Source organism: Pituophis catenifer, unplaced genomic scaffold (genome assembly GCF_029215685.1).
Source record: "Pituophis catenifer annectens isolate HBS135680 unplaced genomic scaffold, rPitCat1.0.hap2 SCAF_3, whole genome shotgun sequence".
In the NCBI taxonomy this organism is placed as follows: domain Eukaryota; kingdom Metazoa; phylum Chordata; class Lepidosauria; order Squamata; family Colubridae; genus Pituophis; species Pituophis catenifer.
The window spans coordinates 197,689,153-197,711,177 of NW_027256883.1; the positions used below are offsets into that span (position 1 = coordinate 197,689,153).

The 22,025-nt window shown below is 40.6% G+C and overlaps 1 protein-coding gene across 1 annotated transcript; it reads right to left on the reverse strand.

Annotated features, from left to right (window-relative positions):
• Window positions 1-831: 831 nt before the first annotated feature.
• CYP24A1 (cytochrome P450 family 24 subfamily A member 1) lies at window positions 832-21,782 on the reverse strand. The gene is made up of 12 exons (XM_070940056.1): window positions 21,120-21,782; window positions 20,227-20,417; window positions 19,188-19,281; window positions 17,786-17,882; window positions 16,866-16,957; window positions 15,759-15,870; window positions 14,364-14,509; window positions 9,750-9,916; window positions 7,873-7,951; window positions 5,982-6,173; window positions 3,141-3,252; window positions 832-2,577 (listed from the first exon to the last, which is right to left on the reverse strand). The coding sequence occupies exons 1-11, from the start codon at window positions 21,381-21,383 to the stop codon at window positions 3,142-3,144; spliced, it is 1,545 nt and encodes a 514-aa protein (XP_070796157.1). The 5' UTR covers window positions 21,384-21,782; the 3' UTR covers window positions 832-2,577; window position 3,141.
• Window positions 21,783-22,025: the final 243 nt, after the last annotated feature.

Here is a 22,025-nt window from a genome sequence, read left to right on the forward strand (position 1 = left end):
GAGATGGGTTGCTCCCGGTTCGGTCTGGTTCTTCCGAACCAGTAGTAAAACTGGCGGGAGGCTCCGCCCACCCACCCGTACATCATTGTGGATGATCTGTGCATGTGTGCACTCCCGTTGCGAACTGGTAGTAAAGATAAGTAGAACCCACCCCTGCATCAGATCCATGCGTTAAGACAGTCCTACATATGGTAACTCTGGGTGGCTTCCAGTTGTAAAAAATGTATCTACATTAATACATAAAAAATTAAAATCAGACACAGAGAGAGAGTGGGAGTCAAGTGGAAGGTAAGATCCATTATTACTCAATAAACCACCTCCATTGTACTGTTCCCCCACTGGGGTTACAAGCCAATTGGCAGAGTTATGTCTTTAGGCCCTTCCAAAAGGATAGGAAGTTTGGACAAGATGTTCCAGAGATCGGTGGGCAAGATGTTCCAGAGATGTATAATATACAGTATAATAATGTATTACGGTAGTTCGATTATATGAAATGGGGGAAACAAGTTTTAATTTTGGGTGGGGGGGTTGTATTTGTGTTATGCTGACTGGTTGATTTTTGAAATGAGATTTGGATTTGTGAAAGGTGTCTCGGCTCGTTTAGATTTTAGGGGAAAATATTTTTAAAGAAATTGCAACCTCATAATGCTGTACAAAACTTGCATTCAGTGCAAAGCCATTTTGAATAGAAGAAAGCATCACAACTACAAGCAATTTCCATTAAAAATCTTTATAAAGGCTGCTAATCTTGAAGATACTCGACACGGATTACATTCAATGAAAATAAAAAAAATCATATCCACAATTTTTTTTTATTACAAAATTCTCAGAACAGTGGGTTTAAATATCAACAATTAAATGGATGTCAAAATTTGTTTTTAAAAAACAAAAAATAATAAGCTATGAAAAACTCTTCAAAATACAGAGATCTTAAAAAACACATTTACTTTAAAAAAAAAATACAACTAAAAACACGTAAAAACAAAATAAGAAGGAAACTGTAACAAAAGGAATACAAGAAAATACCCAGGAACTATAAACCTTGAATCCTATGGAATGCTGTAAAACTGATGTTCCATTCTGCATAAATTGTGACATATTAGTGTGAATTTGGAAACTTAAGTGGAACCTTGCTGGACTGATTGTCTAAACAGAGTAGCATCCTATTTCCAACAGTGGCAGCTCACAGACATGAAAGTCAGGTGCAAAATGAATCATATTTTGTTGCTCTCTGTTCAGAGATGAACAAACTGCATGGAACTCTTACAACATTGTACCAAAGAATTTGTTTACTCTTGTTTTAAAGGCAGTTAAAAGATCACGATCATCACATCTGACAAATCCAAGACATACTGTTGATTTGTGGCAAAAGAAAAGATAGCACCCCATCTCCCTCTGCTACCATCCACACATGAAAGCTGATAAACAGCTTAAAAGGTGGAGGACAGGTTATATGAATGTCTATATTGGAGAGAAGGGAATACCTAGACTTGCCATTGCACCCCATAATATCTGCCATTTAAGTTGCATCGATATACCTAATGATGGCCTCAATTTTTCAGTTAGCAAAAGGAAAAAGTTACAGGAAAAGTTGTTGGACTGCTACAAATAATTTAGGAGCTGGCTTTGATTTGGTGGAAAATAAAATTGTACCGGTCTGCTTCTATGATCTTATTCACCTCCTAGATGGAGTCATCAAGTGTACAGCTCACTCTGTCCAAGCATAAGTTATTTGTTCTGGTCTCCGAAGTACACATCACCTTGAAGGGCTCGTAACAGTTTGGGTGGTCTGCATTCTGTAATGTGACTCATTATTCTGTCTGCCTGAAAGCTTCTGTGTGAGTGCGTGCGTGCGTGTTTGTATGTATGATATTTCTCCATATATAGTTGATGAGTTTGTTCAAGGTGCCAACAGTTGTAACAAAGCAACATTAGAAAGAACCAGACCTACTTGGTTTTTCAAATACAGCCCTTCAGATAGCACTTCTATTACTGCCATTCTTTCCCTTTATGGACATCTAACACGGTCCACCCCCTAGAATACTTTCCGTCCCTTTGCAATCACGTCGTTCACCCTCTTGCAGACAAAGGTCTTCATTTAAAGTTCCATCAGAACTTGGGCACGGGCAAAACAAAATTTCTCCTCCAGCATTTCCAATCCTGAGGTCAAGCGTGAACTCAGAGACTCAGTCATTCCATCACTTTGCGATCATTGTTTTCCTACAAACATTAACAGCATGGGTCGAGAACTGTACATTTCACAGCAGCAGATGGAGGAGAATGGACCTTTCTTTCATCCCAAGTTTAGGTGAAAAGAACTGCCAAGTTTGTAATTCTGCCATTCTTCCACCTTTGGAATGGGTGTAGCTTTTACAATAATGTGAAGTGACTGCTTAGGTGCGCTCAACATAGCTTGACTGATTTGCCTTCAAGCTAGCTTTGGATTCCTGCTGTTCTGTCCTTGCTGTTAACACACACATTGCTCAAAATATAACTAGACTCTAGCAGGATCTGGGAATCCAAAATTCAAGAATGCTTGCTGTCTAACAAAAATGTCAGCTGTTCCTCCAGTAGAATCTATGGGAAAACAAAGAGACAACTTAATAAATTCTTCAGTTCAGGAAGAAAAGGGAAACGGTTATACTAGTATTTTTGATTACCAATAGATTTATGAAAAAGCCTTAGTAGCCAAATTTAAAAAATAACTGATCAAAATGGAACTTTCAAATGTCCTATTTATTTCATTCCTAGCACACGTGTATTCGCACAAGGAACCTTCAGTCCATATATCACATTTAAGTAATTTAAATCTTTTAATTATTCAATTAGTGCACTTGGAGATGGATTCTGTACTTGACAAAATGGATGTCTATCATGGCCCAAATGTTTATCTGTGTTTGCATATGTTTTCAAAATGTAGGACAAATTGCATTGTTTTCCTCCTTTCTTTTCTTTCACCATCTCTCTGCAATCATGAGGGCTAAAAATTTCTTTTTCAAAACCATGCAAGTAGAATTACAAGTAGGTACTCTTAACAGCTGCCAGTCATCCTCATTTCATCTCTGAAGAGTCTTTGTTTTTGACCTTTAAAGATCACCTTAAACATATAATTAACTCCATAATGGGACACTAATTTTTACCTTAGCGTCGTTTGAATGCAATCGGAAGTTCTCGGTTAGGGATGAGGATTCCTAAGTGAAGGGCTTCTACCGGCTTGTTGTCAGTAGCTACAATCTGATACTTCCGTATAAGCTGTAATACAAGGGAGAAAATGAAGTTCATCAGAGCCTCCCCAACCTGTAATCAAGATTAATTCTGAGCTGGGGAACTTGTCAGTGTCTGTGTCAAAGTTTAACCCCACAGGCAGCAATAGCAGGAAAAGATGATACAGCAAAGTTCATAAGGCTTTGAAAAGTTCATCCTTTTCAGTAAGAGAAATAAGCAATTTTTTTTTAAAGGTCAGAAGGATTGTAGTAATGCTTTCATTTGTTTGCTTCTCCTTTGGAAGGCTAACACAGAATCCCAGAACCCTAAAACTGGAAGGGATCTTATGGGTCAATCCATTATTGAGTGCAGGATCGCTATAGCATCTCTGATAGATGATCATCCCACCTCTGTTTGAAGATCTTTTGCAAAGAGAGTCCTCCTCCTGGATTTAATGAAAATTGGATGTTCATCTTGTCAAAAAGACAATTCACCCTCCAGTACAAAGGAAAAAGTTGCTCCAATGTACCCTTTCAGTTGTTCCAGTACGGCTTGCCCAGAAAAACTTTGAACAGATTGTTTCTCAGGAGATCCTGGCCCTCATAATTCATGGAAGAACATCTGTAAGCTGTTCTATAACTTTTTAAAAAATCAGTGTTGATATATTAAAGATTGTAATAAACTTCCACTAATATTTTAATAAATTAGCTTAAGCAGTGGTGGGATGCAACCTGTTTAACAACTAATTCATTGAGTGTGCGCTTTGCGTGCATGTGCACACCTAATGCGCTTGCGCACAGCATTCAAAATACAGCAATTTGAAGCTCATCTGCTTAACTTCTAAGGCAGCCCCGGTAAGTAGAACAGTGGAGGTGCGGAAATCAGCTGTGCCGCATGAATCAGCTGAGCCAGAAAGAAGGAAATATAGGACAGGATAGGGTGGGGGCAGGTGGGCAGGGCCAGCTGATCGTCAGAACTACCGGTTAGCCTGAACCAGTCCAACCCAGCTGAATCAACCCCTGAGCTTAATAAAACAAAAAGCTTGCATTCTCTGTTCTTCCATCCTCCAGGGCAGGGGTTTGCAACCTTAAATACTCAAAGAGCCATTTGGACCCATTTCCCACAGAAAAGAAAACACTGGGAGCCACAAAACTTGGGTGGGCATGGCCAACCTAATGTCACTCACTTCCACCAGTCACATGACCCCCTCCCCCAGCCATGCCTACCCAGCCAGTCATTAGGGCAGAGAACCAGTTGTTAGAAAACACTGGGAACAAAATTCTTTTGACATATCTTTCTCTCCCCTCCCTCCCCCCTCTCTCTCTGTATCTCTCTCTCCCTCCCTCTGTATCATTCTGTCTCTGCCCTGGCCGCTTCCCCATCCCCCACCGTCACCCTTACCTTCTCAGGCCAGGTGAGGAGTGACTGGAAGGGGAGGGTGAGGGGTGGGGCCAGCCAGAGGTGGGATCATCTGACAGAGAGCCACAGCAGAGGGCCCAAAGAGCCACATGCAGCTCCAGAGCCGCAGGTTGCTGACCCCTGCTTCAGGGTGATAACAAGGAGGGAAACTGAGAGTTTCTTCACCCATTGGAAATTAATCACAGCTAAGTTTTCTACCTTTAAATCTTGAGCTGTGGAAACTAGCCAATTTTGTAATCTGTGTCTGGAAAATGTGGCTTGTTTCTTCTAATCCTCATTAAGATTCATCACCCTTGTTGGATTCAATTGATGTAGTGAACTGTGATGAATGCAAAACCAAAGCAGAAGCATACATGCATCTTTCCTTCTGGCCATGCCTGAAGAAGAACATTAAGCTCAAGCATTGCTATGGTACATACATTCCCTGCTTTGAAAAAAAAAAAAAAAGCTTTAGGCTCCCAGATCTCTGTCTCTCAAGCGAAATATCATCGGGGATTAACAAAATTGCAGTGGAGAAGATATGTAGGTATAGATAACTTATATGGATGTCATCTCTTCCAGGTAAACCAGATAAGAAACACAACTAGAAGAGTTAATTCCACATTACTGCAAGGCTACTTGCAAGTGTGAAAGTGCAAATTTCCTACCATCACTTTTAACTGTCTGATCAATTGAGGCAGATCTTTCTTAAGTTTTTTTCTTCTCTGACCATTAAGTGACTGTGGGGTTCCTCCCTCTCTTGTCTCACCATTCTCTCGGTAGCATCTCTTTTCCCTCGTTGTCCAAGGTCATCCCTACATTCCATTACAATGGAATACATTTCTGCTAGAATAGAATAGAATAGAATAGAATAGAATAGAATAGAATAGAATAGAATAGAATAGAATAGAATAGAATAGAATAGAATAGAATAGAATAGAATAGAATAGAATAGAACAGAACAGCAGAGTTGGAAGGGACCTTGGAGGTCTTCTAGTCCAACCCCCTGCCTAGGCAGGAAACCCTACACCACTTCAGACAAATGGCTATCCAACATCTTCTTAAAAACTTCCAGTGTTGGAGCATTCACAACTTCTGCAGGCAAGTTGTTCCACTGATTGTTGTAACTATCAGGAAATTTCTCCTTAGTTCTAAGTTGCTTCTCTCCTTGATAAGTTTCCACCCATTGCTTGTTGTCCTACCATCAGGTGCTTTGGAAAATAGGTTGACTCCCTCTTCTTTGTGGCAGCCCCTGAGATATTGGAACACTACTATCATGTCTCCCCTAGTCCTTCTTTAAGTGTTTCTTTCTAGAATGGTTTCTCTTTTGTTTGGATTAATGGGGGAGAGAGTTGTATCTAAAATAACAGAATGCTTACCCAACAGAGAGCTAGCTGAAGTTGCAGCTCTGCCAGTCGGCGCCCAACACACATTCTTTTTCCAATGCCAAATGGAGCATGAGAAAATGGATGGATGGTTTTTTGCAACCAACGCTCTGGTTGAAATTCACTCCAGTTACTGAAATATTCTTCATTGCATCCCAGAGCGTAAGTATTAATCATCAACACAGTCTGTAAATGCAAACACAAATACACAAAGTGTATTTACAAAGCAGTGAGAAAAATGTCAAGTGAATGGAACATGGACATATTTTGGTTGGGGAGACTCAAGGAAGTTGCCTATATCAAAACATTGATGCTGAACCTAAAGTAGACATGTATCACAATCCAAAGGAAATATCGAATTTAACAAGAAGAGAAAATCATGACAAGAATTTTCAAAACTTCTTGCAATGAAGATATATTTCCAGTGAATTTTTTAAAAGGCAGGATTTTAGTTCTTTGGAGTAATGGCATTCTTAGGGAGAAAAATACAGGGTCGTTTCCCCTTTTTAAAGACAAGTTTAATGAGATTTAACTTGTGTAGGAGCCAGACTTCAAGCCTGTTAAGTAATGCTACAGAAACCAGAGCTTTCCACACCTCTAAGAGATCAGGATCAGGCCTTATAATTTAAGATAAAAATTTTAAAAAGGCCAATGATGTGAAAATATGTTTTATTATTTTACTGGGCAGATCGCTGAATTATCAACAAATGATTTTTTTCTCCCCAATAACTTTACTACATTGGGGTTCAGGGAGGAGCTGGGCTGGTTAAATGTCTGCTTATATATACTGATCATGTTCATATGGGACAATTAATCTGCTTACTGAATTAACTTATTTTCTGAATTCATTCAATGCCTTGAATCTAATCAAACAACCTTAGCTTGCATAAGACAAAAATCGTTATCTTCATCAAGTTAACTCTAACCAGGTAGAATGTTGTTGGTAAGTTCTTGAATATACTGGTTAAGGATATTATGTTAACACAGCCACTATAAAGCAACATGGATATCAAGGCAGCTGTCATTATTCAATCTTCCCAAATAACCCCCACAATGATGGGGGTTACAATGAATGCTGGCTGAGGAGAATTTAAAATAAATAAAATATACTGAAGGATATCTCACAGTTTGCTCAGTGGCATCTTAGTAAAGTCTTTGAGTCTGAGGCCACAAGTGTAATGTTTTTATAATTTTCTCTTTGTTGTTCTATTTTATCTTTTCTATTTTTAAAAATAGCCACCCAGAGTCATGTGCTTGAGATAGGGTGGCCCTAATAAATCTAATAAATAAATCCATGTCAGAAAAAATTGCGGTTATCTGATCAAGAAAACTGGATATTATATATTTTTTGATAGCAAGAAGTCACAGACAATATTTTGTGGGTGTGAGTAGAGGCTGAAACGGATAAAACTGGGTGTCATACATATGGATAAAATAAGGATATTTTTTTTCTGAAATTTGGGGAGTGAGGGATATAAGGAAGGTTTTCTTCTTACATTACAGGCTGTGTGTATTCCTAGCTCATAATGGAAACAAATCATGTAAGAAGGTTATACCAGGAGATGTAAAAATAATGTTTGGGGGTATTTAAGGCCTACAGTTTTGAGTCACTACCTGTATATCTAAGAGGTGTTTGAGATTTAAAATCAATTGCAACACTATGCTTGGCATGTATCAAGACATAAAGAAGATTAAGCATTTTATTTATGAGATCCGGCCATGCTGTGCAGGACCTCTCTCAACCGTTGACATGCCGTAAGTGTGATAAGATATAAGGTTAATCACATTTTATAAAAATGCTGTTGTTGGTTGAAAACAGGTTATGCATTCAACCATTTAATCAAAACAAATGGAGCATTTGCAATATGTGGTGGAAGTCACTTACCCCTTTTGGAAGCGCATAATCCCCAAGGACTGTTTCTTTGTCAAGGGTTCGAGTGGTAAACGGCACAGAAGGTGTTAACCTAGAGTAAAATGGGATACATGCACTTTATTTTGAGGGGGTCAAACATATCTATCAAGGGGGAACACGCATTATCGGCCGGACTATAGCACTAGCAATAGCAGTTAGACTTATATAGCGCTTCACAGCAGTGGTGAGATGTAAAATTTGTTACTAGTGGTTCTGTGGGCGTGGCTTGGTGGTGGGGGTGTAATATGACTGAGTGGGCGTGGCCAACTTTTTTTTTTTTTTACTTTTAAAACCATTTTTTCTACAACCTCTTTGGCTGAAGAGGTTGTAAAAAAATGCTTTTAAAGCCTCTGACGATCCCAGCTGACTTGCCTGATCGGCAGAGGCTTTTTTTCCTTTTAAAAACATTTTTTCTATAACCTCTTCGGCCGAAGAGGTTGAAGAAAAAATGCTGTTAAAAGCCTCTGATGATCCCAGCTGAGCCGCATGATCATCAGAGGCTTTTTTTTTTATTTTTAAAAGCATTTTTTCGGCCAAAGAGGTTGTAGAAAAAATGCTTTTAAAAATAAAATAAAAAAGCCTTTGATGATTGCGTGGCTCAGCTGGGCAATGGGGGGGGGGGGGTGCAGGGATTTTTGCTACCGGTTCTCCGAACCACCTGCCTCCATCGCTACCGGATCGGGTGATCTGGTCCAAACCGCAAGCATTTCACCCCTGCTTCATAGTGCTTTACAGCCCTGTCTTAAGCACTTTACAGAGTCAGCCTATTGCCTCCAACAATCTGGGTCTTCATTTTACCGACCTCAGAAGGAAGGAAGGCTGAGTCAACCTTGAACCGATGAGATTCGAACTGTTAAACTGCTGGCAGCCGGCAGTCAGCAGAAGTAGCCTGCAGTACTGCATTCTAACCACTGTGCCACCAACATAACCGAAGTGACGTAACCACAGTGACTTTCTAAACCTGTTGCTCAAAGCACCATGAATGTGCTAACATCCTTATCTTAGAAAGGTTTGGTGTAACCATTTCAACATTCTTTTTGTTTCTCACTCTTCACAGCAGAGAAGACCCGTCCAACAAAATTGTTACATATTTTAGAGATTGGGAATGAACTTTAAAGCAGAAGGGTGCCTTCTGAGCCTCTTGTCTTGCCCATTATCCATATGTGGGCTATGCTATCTCTTATCTGACCATTCCCTAGGTTGCATCTCTTTCCCCTATCTCCCAAGGTCTTCTCCACATACCACTACACCATGCTCTTTGTCCTCAAACAAGAGGAAAAAGGTGGCCCAGGTGGAATTTCAGCCTGTTCTATTTATGTCTTATATCAGTCTTCCTTTGTGCTTTACAGTTGCCAATTCAAGGGGAATTAATACCGTATTTTTCGGACAATAAGACTCATCGGAGTATAAGATGCACCAAGATTTCGAAGAGGTAAATAAGAAAAAAAAGTTTTTGCCCTCCCTGGGCCCCAGGAGCACTCTGCAGCCCTCCCAAACCCTCTGCACGCCCCATTTTTGCGAAAAGTGGGATGCACAGAGGGTTTGGGAGACCTACCGAGTGCTCCTGGGAGCTGGGGAGGGCAAAACTGCTCCCATTTTTTGAAAAATGAGCCCATTTTCAGCCTTCCAAACCCCCCACGTGTCACGTTTTTGCCCTTCCCAGCCCCCAGGAGCACTCTTCAGGCCCCATTTTTGTGAAAAACGGGACGTGCGGGGCGAGGTTTCAGGAGGCCAAAAATGGCTGTATTCAGTGTATAAGATGCACCAACATTCTTGTTGGGGGAAAAAAAGTGCATCTTATACTCCGAAAAGTACGGTAATTTTATTCTTTGGTTTGTGAATCAGTTTACCTCATTGACTCCTTCAGGCATGCCTTCAGATAGGGCATTTTTTTCAGGTGTTCGCAATTTGGGTTTTCTCCAGGTGAAACCACATTCTGTATCTCCTCAAACAGCTTTGCCTGGACATCCGGCTTGCAGGAGATGTTGTACAGAGCCCAGAGTAAACTGTTGGCAGTCTAAAAAAGAATCAACAGAAATCACTCTGAATTATTATACTAATAGAGGAAACCTAAACACATTATACAAAAAAACAAAAACAAAAAAAAAATCTTTTTGTTCTATAGGCAACTTTGGTAGGTAAAAAGCCCGAACATATTCTTATCCTAGGAATGATTTTGTAAAAAATGTGAAGACACTTAAAAACATTAGGCTTCATAATTTAGAGAAATGTCTATGACCCTACAATTTGGAAATCTAGGAGTTGATGGAAAGGAAAGATGGATAATCTGAAGCCCTGAGGCCAAATGAGCTGCTAAAAGCCTCAATTATCAAATTATAAATTTGTAATGCAACAGAAATATTATTAAGTGTATAACTGGATGGTATCCACATTAACTATTTAATTTTAATTAACAAAGAAAATAAAATTGCACATATATTTTTGTCCAGTCCCACATATTATTGCTTCTGATGTGGTTCTTGGCAAACCACTCACTGCAATTTTATATATTTTATATTTTATTTTGTGCATGTCTAATGTAAGAGGGACGCAGTGGCTCAGTGGCTAAGATACTGAGCTTGTCGATCGAAGGGTCAGCAGTTCAGTGTTTCAAATCCCTAGTGCTGCATAACAGGGTGAGCTCCCTTTCCTTGTCTCAGCTTCTGCCAACCTAGCAGTTCAAAGCACGTAAAAAATGCAAGTAGAAAAAGAGGGACCATCTTTGGTGGGAAGGTAACAGTGTTCCATGCGCCTTTGGTGTTTAGTCATGCCAGGCATATGACCACGGAAACGTCTTCGGACAGCGCTGGCTCTTTGGCTTTGAAACGGAGATGAGCACCACCCCCTAGAGTCGGGAATGACTAGCACATATGTGCGAGGGGAACCTTTACCTTTACTTTTAATGTAAGAATATCATTAATGAAATGCAGAAAATATTGGTATTGTAAGATTGTGCCCTACTCCTCCTGTCTCAAGTGTGGATAAGTAAAATCTGGTCTCCCTAATGCAAGTTCAGAGCATCTGTAGCAAGAAGTTGGCTTGCATGCAAAAAGATAAAAAGTGAAACATAGGTAAAAATATAGGTACATCTACTATAAACTAGATAAGCTGCTTCCCTGTCAGGTCTCTGAGGCAGGCCTATATATTACAATGATTCCAATAATGTCACAGGTAGTCCTCAATTTACAACTTGTTGCTTAAAAACAGTTTGAAGTTACAACAGGCCTGCAAAAGTTACTTAAGACTTGATTTAGAAGTTACAAATGGTTGCACATGAATGCGTGCGCGCACACACACACACAGTTACCCGATTGCATTTTAGGTGCTTGGCAACTGACTAACCTTTATGGCTATTTGCAGTAGCTCACATTCATATGACTGTGATTTTTGATGTTTTTTGCCACTTTCCAGGATTTATTTGTAGTTTCCAGCAAAAAACATCCATTGGATAAAATATATTCGGCTAACAACCACAGCATTTCTTTAATGACTGCTGCAAAAATTGTCAAAAAATGATGCCTTGACTTACAACTATAACAGCTTACAGCTTACTTACAGTTGTAAGTAACAGCTTACAACCGTAATTCAGACTTCAGTTCAAGGACTAGCTGTACTTGTATGCTGTAAGGTATATTACAGAGTTTTGAACTTCTGCTCAAAATCTTTACTGCCCTTTTTGAAGGACAACAAGGTTACAGTAGGGCCATTCGAAGTGTCTTTTTTCTGCTTTCAACTTTTATAGGAGCAACCATCTCTTCTTTCCTATTTCTCAACGCCAGAATTAAATTCTCTTTACACTCTTTCCTAAATTTTCTACCTGTTATGCAGGTAGAACGTTCATAAGATTTCTCTAGAATTCAACGGGAACCCTCCCCCACCCCAAAATAGGAAATAGGAAAGTGAAAGAAGCTCTGATTCAGTTCTTCAGACTTGGGTGGATGGCTCGGTCCCATCAACCCTATCAGAATGTGCCAACCTGTGGGAGGGACAAAGACTCCCTCCCACAGCTCTTTAACATCATGCTAAAAACACTCTTCCAAAACGTAACAATAAATGGAGGGTCAGAATGAAAACCAGATTCAATTTAATCAAAATAAAATTAAATGTTTTCCCCCTTTCTGCCACTTTGAAAATTAGAACTTGGCAACAATATTTCCAATGGCTTGAAGCACCAATTCATACCCTTCGTGTTACTTCTCAATTATACTGGCAGAATATCTGTGTAAATCTACTTTCATTTAATTGTGTAATTTCTAATTAATTATACTTGCAACTGACTATATCTGCTAGGATTCTACTATGTTTTACATCATTCCCTGTTCAAGGGCAACAAATCCAGAACTTTCCCATCCCATAAGATTCTACTGCAGATGGATGTTTGTTTGCAATATAGTCCAGCAGATATGTCAGGCCTTATCCAAGAATGACATAGAAATTGAATGAATCTACCCAAAGTTCAGTTCTTTATTTGCTCATTAATATATAGACAGAATCTTGCCAAACTAATCTATACTCTAATGGCTATACCCTGGGAGATTCTAGGGAGTGGCTATCTTAAATATCTTCCTCTGTCTCCTATCCAGCTCTGTGTTGTATTGTGTTGTGTTGTGTCTTGTCTGACTCCCTTCCTTGGAATGTGGTTTCTCCTTTCTGGGAAACTGCTGCTTCACCATTAGTCCATTCCACCACCTCTCCCTTCAAAGGTGCACATTCCATCACACCTGGCAATGAAAAAGGTAAACCCCAGGGCTGTAGAGAATTTTGGATTCTGTCTCGAGACAGAAAAAAGAGCACGTGGAGCCCAAATGCAATATCTCAAAGCAGCGATGTGCATGGCTACCCTCCACCACTACTACACAAACTTGGGAAAGGATGCAGATGTTTTAAAGGTGTTTTAAAGCAAGGTGGTATATTTTCAGTGATGAAAAGATAATATTATGCGGTATTATTCAGAGACTGAATCTGAAATACAGCACATTCGTAATATATACCGTGATGACACAATGGCATGCAGGTAGATTGCTGCAGAAGCCATCCCACAATTATTTAGCATTTATGTCCTTGTGTTTTTCTCACCCATGTCTGTCTGGGAAAAAAAGTCATGTCCTTAACTCCAGACAACTTCATGAACTGGTCTAAATAGTCATCTAATTTATCAAGCTTTGTGCGACTTTGTGTTGAGAAACTGCCAGACAGGCAAGGAGGCGACATCAAGAGAGGAATTAGCCTTGAGTTGTTGCTCAATTGCAAGAGATATAGGGCTGACATTCCCACTCACCCCCCAAATACCATGGGACCTTATCTGTTTGTTCCCAAGAGAAGGCACATATTCTGGAGAGATTCCTGTAGTATAGGCAGAATACAATAAAGTAGTTAGCTTGAACCTTACACATGCGGATCTGGTTGCTTGCACCAACCAGCTTTGTGAGGCAACTACCAATGGTAATGAGTATCAGTTGCAAATTATCATTACCATGGAATTGTACCAAATAATGGACAGTTAAGGTTAAGATAGTTCACTAGGCTCCTTCAACCTGGGGTAGGTTTTCCACAATAGGTTTTCCACAATAATTCCCATCATGACTAAAATTTGTGTGTGATATGAGTTATAGGAGATATTTCTGGAATGCACCATTGTGGTGAATGGCCTGAAATCATGATCATAGGGAAAAAAAGCAAAACAATTACAGCAGAGTTGCATCTTACAGCAAAATGGGATGTACAAACCAATGCCGTCCCTGTGTTAAAACTCCTTATTCAATGCTAACTATAAAAATGCTACCTAAAAGAATAAGCTCTGATTGAAGGAAGAAGGGAAAACGCCTTTGCGGTGAGTGGCAGGTTTCTGCTTTTCTACAGAATAAAAGAATAATAGATAGAAAGATTAAAGGTTTATAGATGTTAGGCTTCTTTTTATTTATTATTTATTTATTAGTTCAATTTATATGCCGCCCTCCTCTGAAGACTCAGGGCGGCTTACAATGCACTTATAGCAATAGCCTTCATTCTTTTGTATATACCTGCTTATTAGGGCTTTTGGTCCCCCATAAGCGGTGTTTCTACAAAGTCAGTTTATTGCCCCCACAATCCGGGTCCTCAATTTACCTTCCTCGGAAGGATAGAAGGTTTAGTCAACCTTGAGCCTGGTGAGATTTGAACTCGCACTAATTGCAGGCAGCTGGCAGATAAGTGCTACATAACAGCACTTAGTCCGCTGCACCACCAAGGCTCTTTTATGTATGTTTATGTATGTATGTTTAATTAATATAAAGAGAATTATTTAAATTCGATGAATGTGAAAAAGAACACTAATATTGTGGAAAATTGGATCAATATGAATGATGCTCAGATCCAACACTCTTCACACATAATATGGACGTATACTTTAAAAAATAAAAATATATATATACAGAAATCCGAAATCACTGTTCATTTACCAATGAAAAGAAGCTAACAGTATTTACCGTTTCAACCCCAGCAATCTGAAGCTCTGTAATGGCAGCATAGAGTTCTTTCTTCGAAAGCTGGCTCCCAAAGTAGATGTCACAGAGGAAGTCTTCAGAGGGATTTGCAGAGTGTTTTTTCAGCCTGCTGTCAATGGAGCATTTCACTGCAGGAGGAAAGTGATGATTAAACAATAATATTATGGCGTGGAAACTTCAAAGGTCTATTTTTTCATATACATGAGACATTTAAAACATTAAAAAACATCAGGAAACGGTACAAGCTAGATTAACCTTTCCCAGTCTATCATCTTCTGAATGTATTTGGACTGCATTTTCCAGGACTACTGGCCAGCCTGTCTGAAAACAGGGGATTCTGGGAGAATGAGTTCCGACATGACTGGCGAGCCACTGATTTTAAGAGGTTGGTCTACAAAAAAGGGAAGCTCCTTCTTCTTTCATTTAAGGATGAAGACTTTTAGTATGCAAAAATAAGGTTCAGATCCAGTGGTGGATTTCAAATTTTTTTACTACTGGTTCTGTAGGCGTGGCATGGGAAGGATACTGTAAAATCTCCATTCCCACTCCACTCCAGGGGAAGGATACTTAAAATCTCCATTCCTTCCCTACTCCAGGGGAAGGTTACTGCAAAATCCCTATTTCCTCCGATCAGCTGGGACTCAGGAGGCAGAGAATAGATGGGGGCAGGGCCAGTCAGAGGTGGTATTTACTGGTTCTCTGAACTACTCAAAATTTCCGCTACCGGTTCTCCAGAACTGGCCAGAACCTGCTGAAACATCCCCTGAAAATAGGGTTCTGTTCAGATCCCTATTTTATTATAACAATGTCCAGTTATTTCTCTGAGATTCATTGAAGGAAGCCTAGGATACAAGCATAATGTTCAAATCTGTGTGGGAGAGAACTAAAAATTTGCCTTGTCTGTTCTAGTATTGTTATTCATTCCATGGTGAACTTAAGCCATACAGCCAAGTATTCATACCAACTGTAACTAATAACAGAAAAAAAAAGTTAAATATCCATTTTAGAACATTGGCGAGTCTGTTGAACTTGGCTAAGGGAGATTTAAGATAAAAGGTTTGTTCAACCACAAGTGTTTAGTGATTTGATAAAGATTTGCATTCTGTCTTCATCCAACCCGGTCTTTTTCAAATTTGACAACTTTTAAGGTGTGTGAATTTCAATTCCCAGAATTCTGACTGGAGAATTGAAGTCCTTGCATCCTAAGGCTGCCAAGTTTAAGAAAACACTGGTCTAACCTATTCCACAGAATGGTTCAGGAAAATAAATGAATTCCAGATAGTCAGGCTGGTTTTTTGATGCAAGATGCAAAATCCACAGCCCAACCTAAGATGCAAATGCATATTTCACAAAATGTTTTCAGTGTCCTTCAGTTACCTGTCTTAAATATATTATCCCATGCGTTTGTATGAGCTTGCCAAACTTTCGTATTTAGACTTCTATGGAGTTCAACTGGCGTCACCATCATCTTCCCAAAAGTGCTCATCATCTGTAGTATATAATGAAAAGAACAAACACCATTATTAAAGTACTGGAGAAAGTTCAAAAGAACATATATTTTACTGTTAGAGAAAGGATTAACTTAAATTCAATAAACTGATCTATCCTTGGGCCTTAAACTAGAATACCAAGTAGAAGCTGTTCCATGTGGACCTGAGATCATAGTAATCCTTACACATTTCAGTGTACTGCATAAAATCTTAACTCGAATCCCGAATTATCACATTCTCAGAGTTCACACAATATATATAATTATCACTTACCCAATGAATGGGGTTTGCACAATATGCCAAGCCTTGCTCCCCAAATTAACAAGATTAAAATTAACCAAGCTTTGATTGTTGCACGAGGGACATTCATTTATCTGATTAAGGGTTTTGTGTGAATGTAGTCTGAATCCACCATTTGGAGGGCAACAATCTGAAGTATTTCTGGAGGGCTACCACTCAGAAATTGAAATGCCTGCTTTGCAAGGACCCAGGGACAGTCTCCGGGCATCTTCATAAAAGGTGGTGGAAAAAAATCTCCGACACCTGTAGAGCAACTAACAATCAACCCGTGACCCAGCCTACTATAAGGCATTATGCTATATTGCTGGAATTACTCCTTGCAGCTTATTTTCTTATTGCAAGGGCTTTTTCCATTTATTTAGGTCAAGGAACTTCAATCAATGGAAACTACTAAGAAGACCCCAACTGAAGCATCTCTCTGTATGAACTACACAGAGATGCTCCAGTTGGGTCTTCTCAGTAGTTCCCATTGATTGAGGTACCTTGACCTAAATAAATAAGGTTTATAGATGATACATCCCAGAATCAATTCCATGCTGGAATTGCATAATTGAATAACTGCAGGGAAGGTTGGGAGGTGCAATAGCAAAGCAGATGGGTCCCTGGACTACAATTCCTACAGAAGCAGATATGGCTGACTTGCTAATATCTTACAGAAAATCAATTGGCTATCAGGCACATGGCATTTTCATACCGTTTTTACAGCCTTGATAAAGTTCAAACTTTCCTCCTCTACGTCTTGCTTCAGAAGTCCAAATCTTTTTCCATACAGCACCAGGCAAATACCTAGTGTAAAAAAAGAAGAAGAATTCATAGCAAAAGCATTTCCCAGAATCTTGACTACATTTTCCTTAACATATCTCTCTGAGAACTTTAAATGAAGCCCAATCCTCTCCTTTTGATGCAATTAATATATAATGTCCAGTATTGGTAATACCCCTTATGAAGCCCCAAGGACAATGCATTCAGTAATAAGCAACTGGCCAGAGTTTCTCTCTATACATGGAGAAAATGTGTATTTATTTATAAGGTGTTTATCCCATCTTTATTATTTTATAAGTAACGCAAGATAGCAAACATACCTAAGACTTCTTCCTCTTCTTATTTCCCCCCACTACAATAATTTATGAGGTAGGCTGGACTGAAAGAGAGTGATTGGCTCCAAACCACCCAGGCAGCTTCCATGCTTACGGTAAGGCTCGAATTCATGGTCTGACTCATAATTATGAATTCATAAGCCTGACTAGGTGGCTCAGTGGCTTAGACGCTGAGCTTGTCGATCAGAAAGGTCGGCAGTTTGGCGGTTCGAATCCCTAGTACAGATCTCCTGAGTGAGCAGGGGATTGGACTAGATGACCTCCAAGGTCCCTTCCAACTGTTACTGTTAATCGTCTCCTGGGATTTAGGCCAGCAATTTAACCACCACACCAAACTGGCTCTTCACCTGGTACCTTTCAGTTCTATTGAGAGGAAAAATCCCAGAATTCTTAGCCAACATGACCATTCTGGTTAAGGCATTCTGAGAACTCCAGGGTGGGGAAAGCTAACCTATATGTATACATTTTAATGTAGAGAAAAAGCAGCAATGAACTCAGAATGAATGCAAAAACTTACTTTCAAATGACCACTTGTTCAGCGTAGAATATAAATCTTCTATTTCTCCGTTCTGGTTACAGAGTGTGTCTATCTGATGCATAAAGTCAGCTAGGACCTGTGGAAGAGATTGAAAAGACCTCTTAGTGTTCTGCATTAGAAAAAATGAAAGATCACTGGGAAGTGAGTTAAATTTTAAAATATTAATGTCATAAGGCCATGATGGCGAACCTATGGCACGCGTGCCAGAGGTGGCACGTAGAGTCCTTTCTGTGGGCGCACGCGCCATCGCCAGCTGCTCTTCTGCTCTTTTCAGCTGCTCTTCATGGGCGCTGGAGCGCCGGAAAACGGCCTGAAAAATGGCCAAAACCAGGCTGTTTTCCCGGGGTTCTTTTTGGGCTGTTTTCAAGGCCATTTCCAGGCCATTTTTAGGCTGTTTTCTGGGCTGTTTTCAGGCCATTTCTAGGCCAAAAACAGCCTGAAAACGGCCCGAAAAACAGCCTGAAAATGGCCAAAAAACAGGCATGCTCACTGGCCAGCTTTTGTTCGGGTTTCTGGCGCTCCGGTGTGCACACATGCATGCACATGCACACACGTTCCAGTTTGGGCACTCGGTGCCGAAAAGGTTCGCCATCACTGTCATAAGGTTTCAAGTCTATGGTGTGCCAATTCTATACTTGGAATATCATGTATAGTTCTGATCAGTGCATCACAAAACAGATGCCGTGGAAAACATACAGAAAAGGGGTGATCAAGATTATCATGGGGCTGGAAAAGCTCTTTTCATTTGGTAACTTTAACTAAGTCAGAGGGTGAAAAATATATAATTAGTACCTTATAAGATACTAGTGAAATAGTAAAGTGAAATAGAAATTAAGTAATGTGCTTTTAATCTCCCCAGGCTGAAGGTTGACTCAGCCTTCCATCCTTTCTAAGGTAGGTAAATTGAGGACCCAGTTTGTGGGGGCAATAAGCTGACTTTGTATAAATATACAAAAGTATGAAGGCTATTGCTTAACGCATTGTAAGCCGCCCTGAGTCTCCGGAAAAGGGCGGCATATAAATCAAATTAAAAAAAAAAAACATTTGCAACTGAAGGCTAGATATGAATATTTGCTCTTCGCTTTAATATTTCCTCTTCCTGCATATAGAAATTTGGCATGCTTAGAAGGAAGTTGTAGCCTTCAATTTTTTCTCATGTGATACATTTCTACATGCCACGGAAGGCAGTGAGATGCATTCAAAATTGTTGTTTCAATAAGATTTCCAACTGGCATAAATTAAGAAAGATTTCACATGATTTCAGGAGAGATAATTTTCTAATTTCTCCCCTCCCTCTTTTAAAGCAGTCCACATAATATACAAGAGTGTTAAAAATTACAAATTACACCTGTGTCTGGATCAGACTTTTCTTATGCAGTACCTCATTGATTTTAGTGTCCAACTTTACAATTTCCATGGGTTTCATTAGTTTCTTCTGAAATGCACTTCTTACTCTCTGCCAGTCCTTCCCTTCTCTGTGAAAAACAAACATTCATGTGATTAAAAGAAATTTAACATTTCCTGGTTAAAATGAAAGGTCTATGAGGAAATGTTAAAACAATATTCAATCTGGGCAGTTTTCATAAGTGAATGCTAATATTGTTTAAGGAAGATAACAAGCAGACTAATCAAGATTGATAATATGGAAAATTGTTTTGCTTCCCAATATATTATTTACTTTCAATAAAACAAATTTCCCTTTAGTCAAGCTTGGGCACACATGGAAATGTACCTTATGCGTGTGGTTTTCTGCTGCTTTTTACTGGAATTCTTGTGATTTAATCTCACCTAAAACTTTGAGAGTCTTATTTAGTTTTTAGGAAGATGTACTAGATACTTCCGTTGCCACTGAGCTTTGGAGGAAATCACTGAAAGTGATTAGGTGATCTCTTACTTTTACTGAGATGTTATATTACCATTATACAACATTCTTCACATTCTGCATTTCCCTTCTAGCTTGAATGTTATCTTACGTGCATTAGATCTAAAACTGCCTCTCTTTTTTTTCTGCTGCAATTTTTCCATTCTAATGTTGCCAGGAGGGTTAGGTCCAAGTTAACCAGAGACAATGCTGCAAATTGCTTCTCTACACTGGTTGGCTATGATAACCTTGCTTGCTTTCAGGATAAAACAGCAGAATGTGGTCCCAAAAGACAAAGATCCCTAAAGAAAACCTAAACAAATAGGTTTAAGGTGATTACAAAGTATCCACCACCTACAAATGGCACTTTAACTTTTCTCCCACGATCATTTAATATTTATAAATAATGAAACTACTTCCAAAGACTCAAATGTATTTATGAAACAGCAATCTGAACTATTTGCTCTCAGCATCCCTTGCGTTTAAACCTCAAGTCAAACATAAGCACAGGGCATTCTCAGTACAAAACGGTATGTTGTCTTTCCACGTCTTTACTCACAGGATAAGTAGCCCATAGCCCTCTTTACGGTAGTCTCGATAGGCTTTCCAGGGCTTAATCTCCAGGCGCTGGGGATACGCACCCTCTTTCCTGTAGAGAGACTCTAGCAGACTGGGTGCCCCTATATGAACAGAGTCAAAACTTCCCAGTTTCATGCGGAAGATTTTGCCAAACCTCTGGTGGTACTCAGCCTTGAAGAGAAAGAAAAAGGAAGGAAGAGGGGTGGTTAAATCGGGCAGCTAAGCACTCCTGCCACCGAGGCTCACCCATCTCACAGACCTCCTTGCAAGAAGAGGTGAATAAATATACCGTACAGAACGCACAACTTTCAGTTCACACATTGGCTGCCTAGCATTCTATAAGACGCGTCTCCTGCAGACGAAAGCTGGACCACAACAAATCTGTTCAAACGGTGGTGGTGGGGAGGCTTATATTAAGCATTTGATTAAGAATTTCCTAGTGTCATGATGTAAAAACATGTTATCTCAAAAACTTAAGGAGTTTTTTTTTAAAAAAAACAACATGATGCAGGAACGGTCACCCGTTTAAGGATGCCCGAGTGACTGATTCCCTGCGTTGGTTGAAGACTGACTGGATTAACCTGATCCAATTTGTAGGGAATGATGCTGCCTGGGAATTTGGCAATCGGGTCCATCCATTGGAACGATAGGGGATGCTGAACTAAATGATCTTGGAAATACTTTCCAAACTCTTTTAAGGGATATTTCTCAATCCTGCCATTAAAACCTCCAGGTCAGAGAGGATTAGCAACTGCTTTTGACATTCGAAGGACTACCTATTCTACCCATACGTGACCCTCAAGAGTCAGCCAAGCACTAGCTTTGGGCGAAGGATCTATTGGGAAGGGGAGGGGGAAAACACAGGTTACTCACCAGCGTCTGGTGCTGTTTCTTGAGGCCCCCTTTCCAGAGGATGTCTAAGAGGCTGCCCATCAGAGGCCATTTGACCGGACCGGGCAGGGAAGAAAGTGAATGGGGAGGGTGCATGGGACAAGAAGGCACCTGAGCCTTGGGCTCCAAGGCGCACACGGACGAAGTGGGCAGCTGTTGCTGCTGCTGCAAAGCAGGTGCGCTCCCAGGACCTCGCAGCTTTACGAGAGAGCTGAGCAGGGGGGCTCGCTTCAAAGGGGAACTCATGATTCTTAGTACTAGTTGGAAGGAAGGATGGATGGATGCTTCAAACGCCGGCGAACCTCCAGCTGCCGGAGGGCTCTACCCCTGAAAAGTCAGGCGAGGGAGGAAGGTGGAAAAAAGCTACGAAAAGGGGAACCTACAACGGCCTAGATCTAGATCTAGCCCCTGGCAGTCGGGATTCCTGGCGACCAGAAAGAAACTTTTTTTTTTCCCCTCTCGAGTCGGTGGCGTCGGATGGGGAAATCTGTCTCCCTCCTCGCGCAACGGCAGGGAAGGTCTGGAGTGCGGCGGGATGAGGATGCTGCGCTCTCTCCGCTCAGGTCCCCATAGCGCGGCGGAACGAGGCATATATAGCGTTGGGGGCCGGGCTGCTGGGCTTGCCAATCGGAAGGCAGGGGAGGAGTGCAGAGCGCTGGGTGGGGCGGGGAGGAGGGAAGCCTCGGCGGGCCGGATCAAGCGATCGCTCAGGCGAAGGCGCCCGTTTCCTCTCCTCCCTGCTGCCCGAACGAAGGTTTCGGGGACTCCCCGGGAAGACAGGAGGCTTCGCGGCCATCTGGCTGTGTTCCTCCCGGGGACGAGTCATCCTGCCACCGGCGAGCTCTCCTCTTCCTCCCGGTTCTTGGCGAGGCCTTTTCCTCCGGGAGC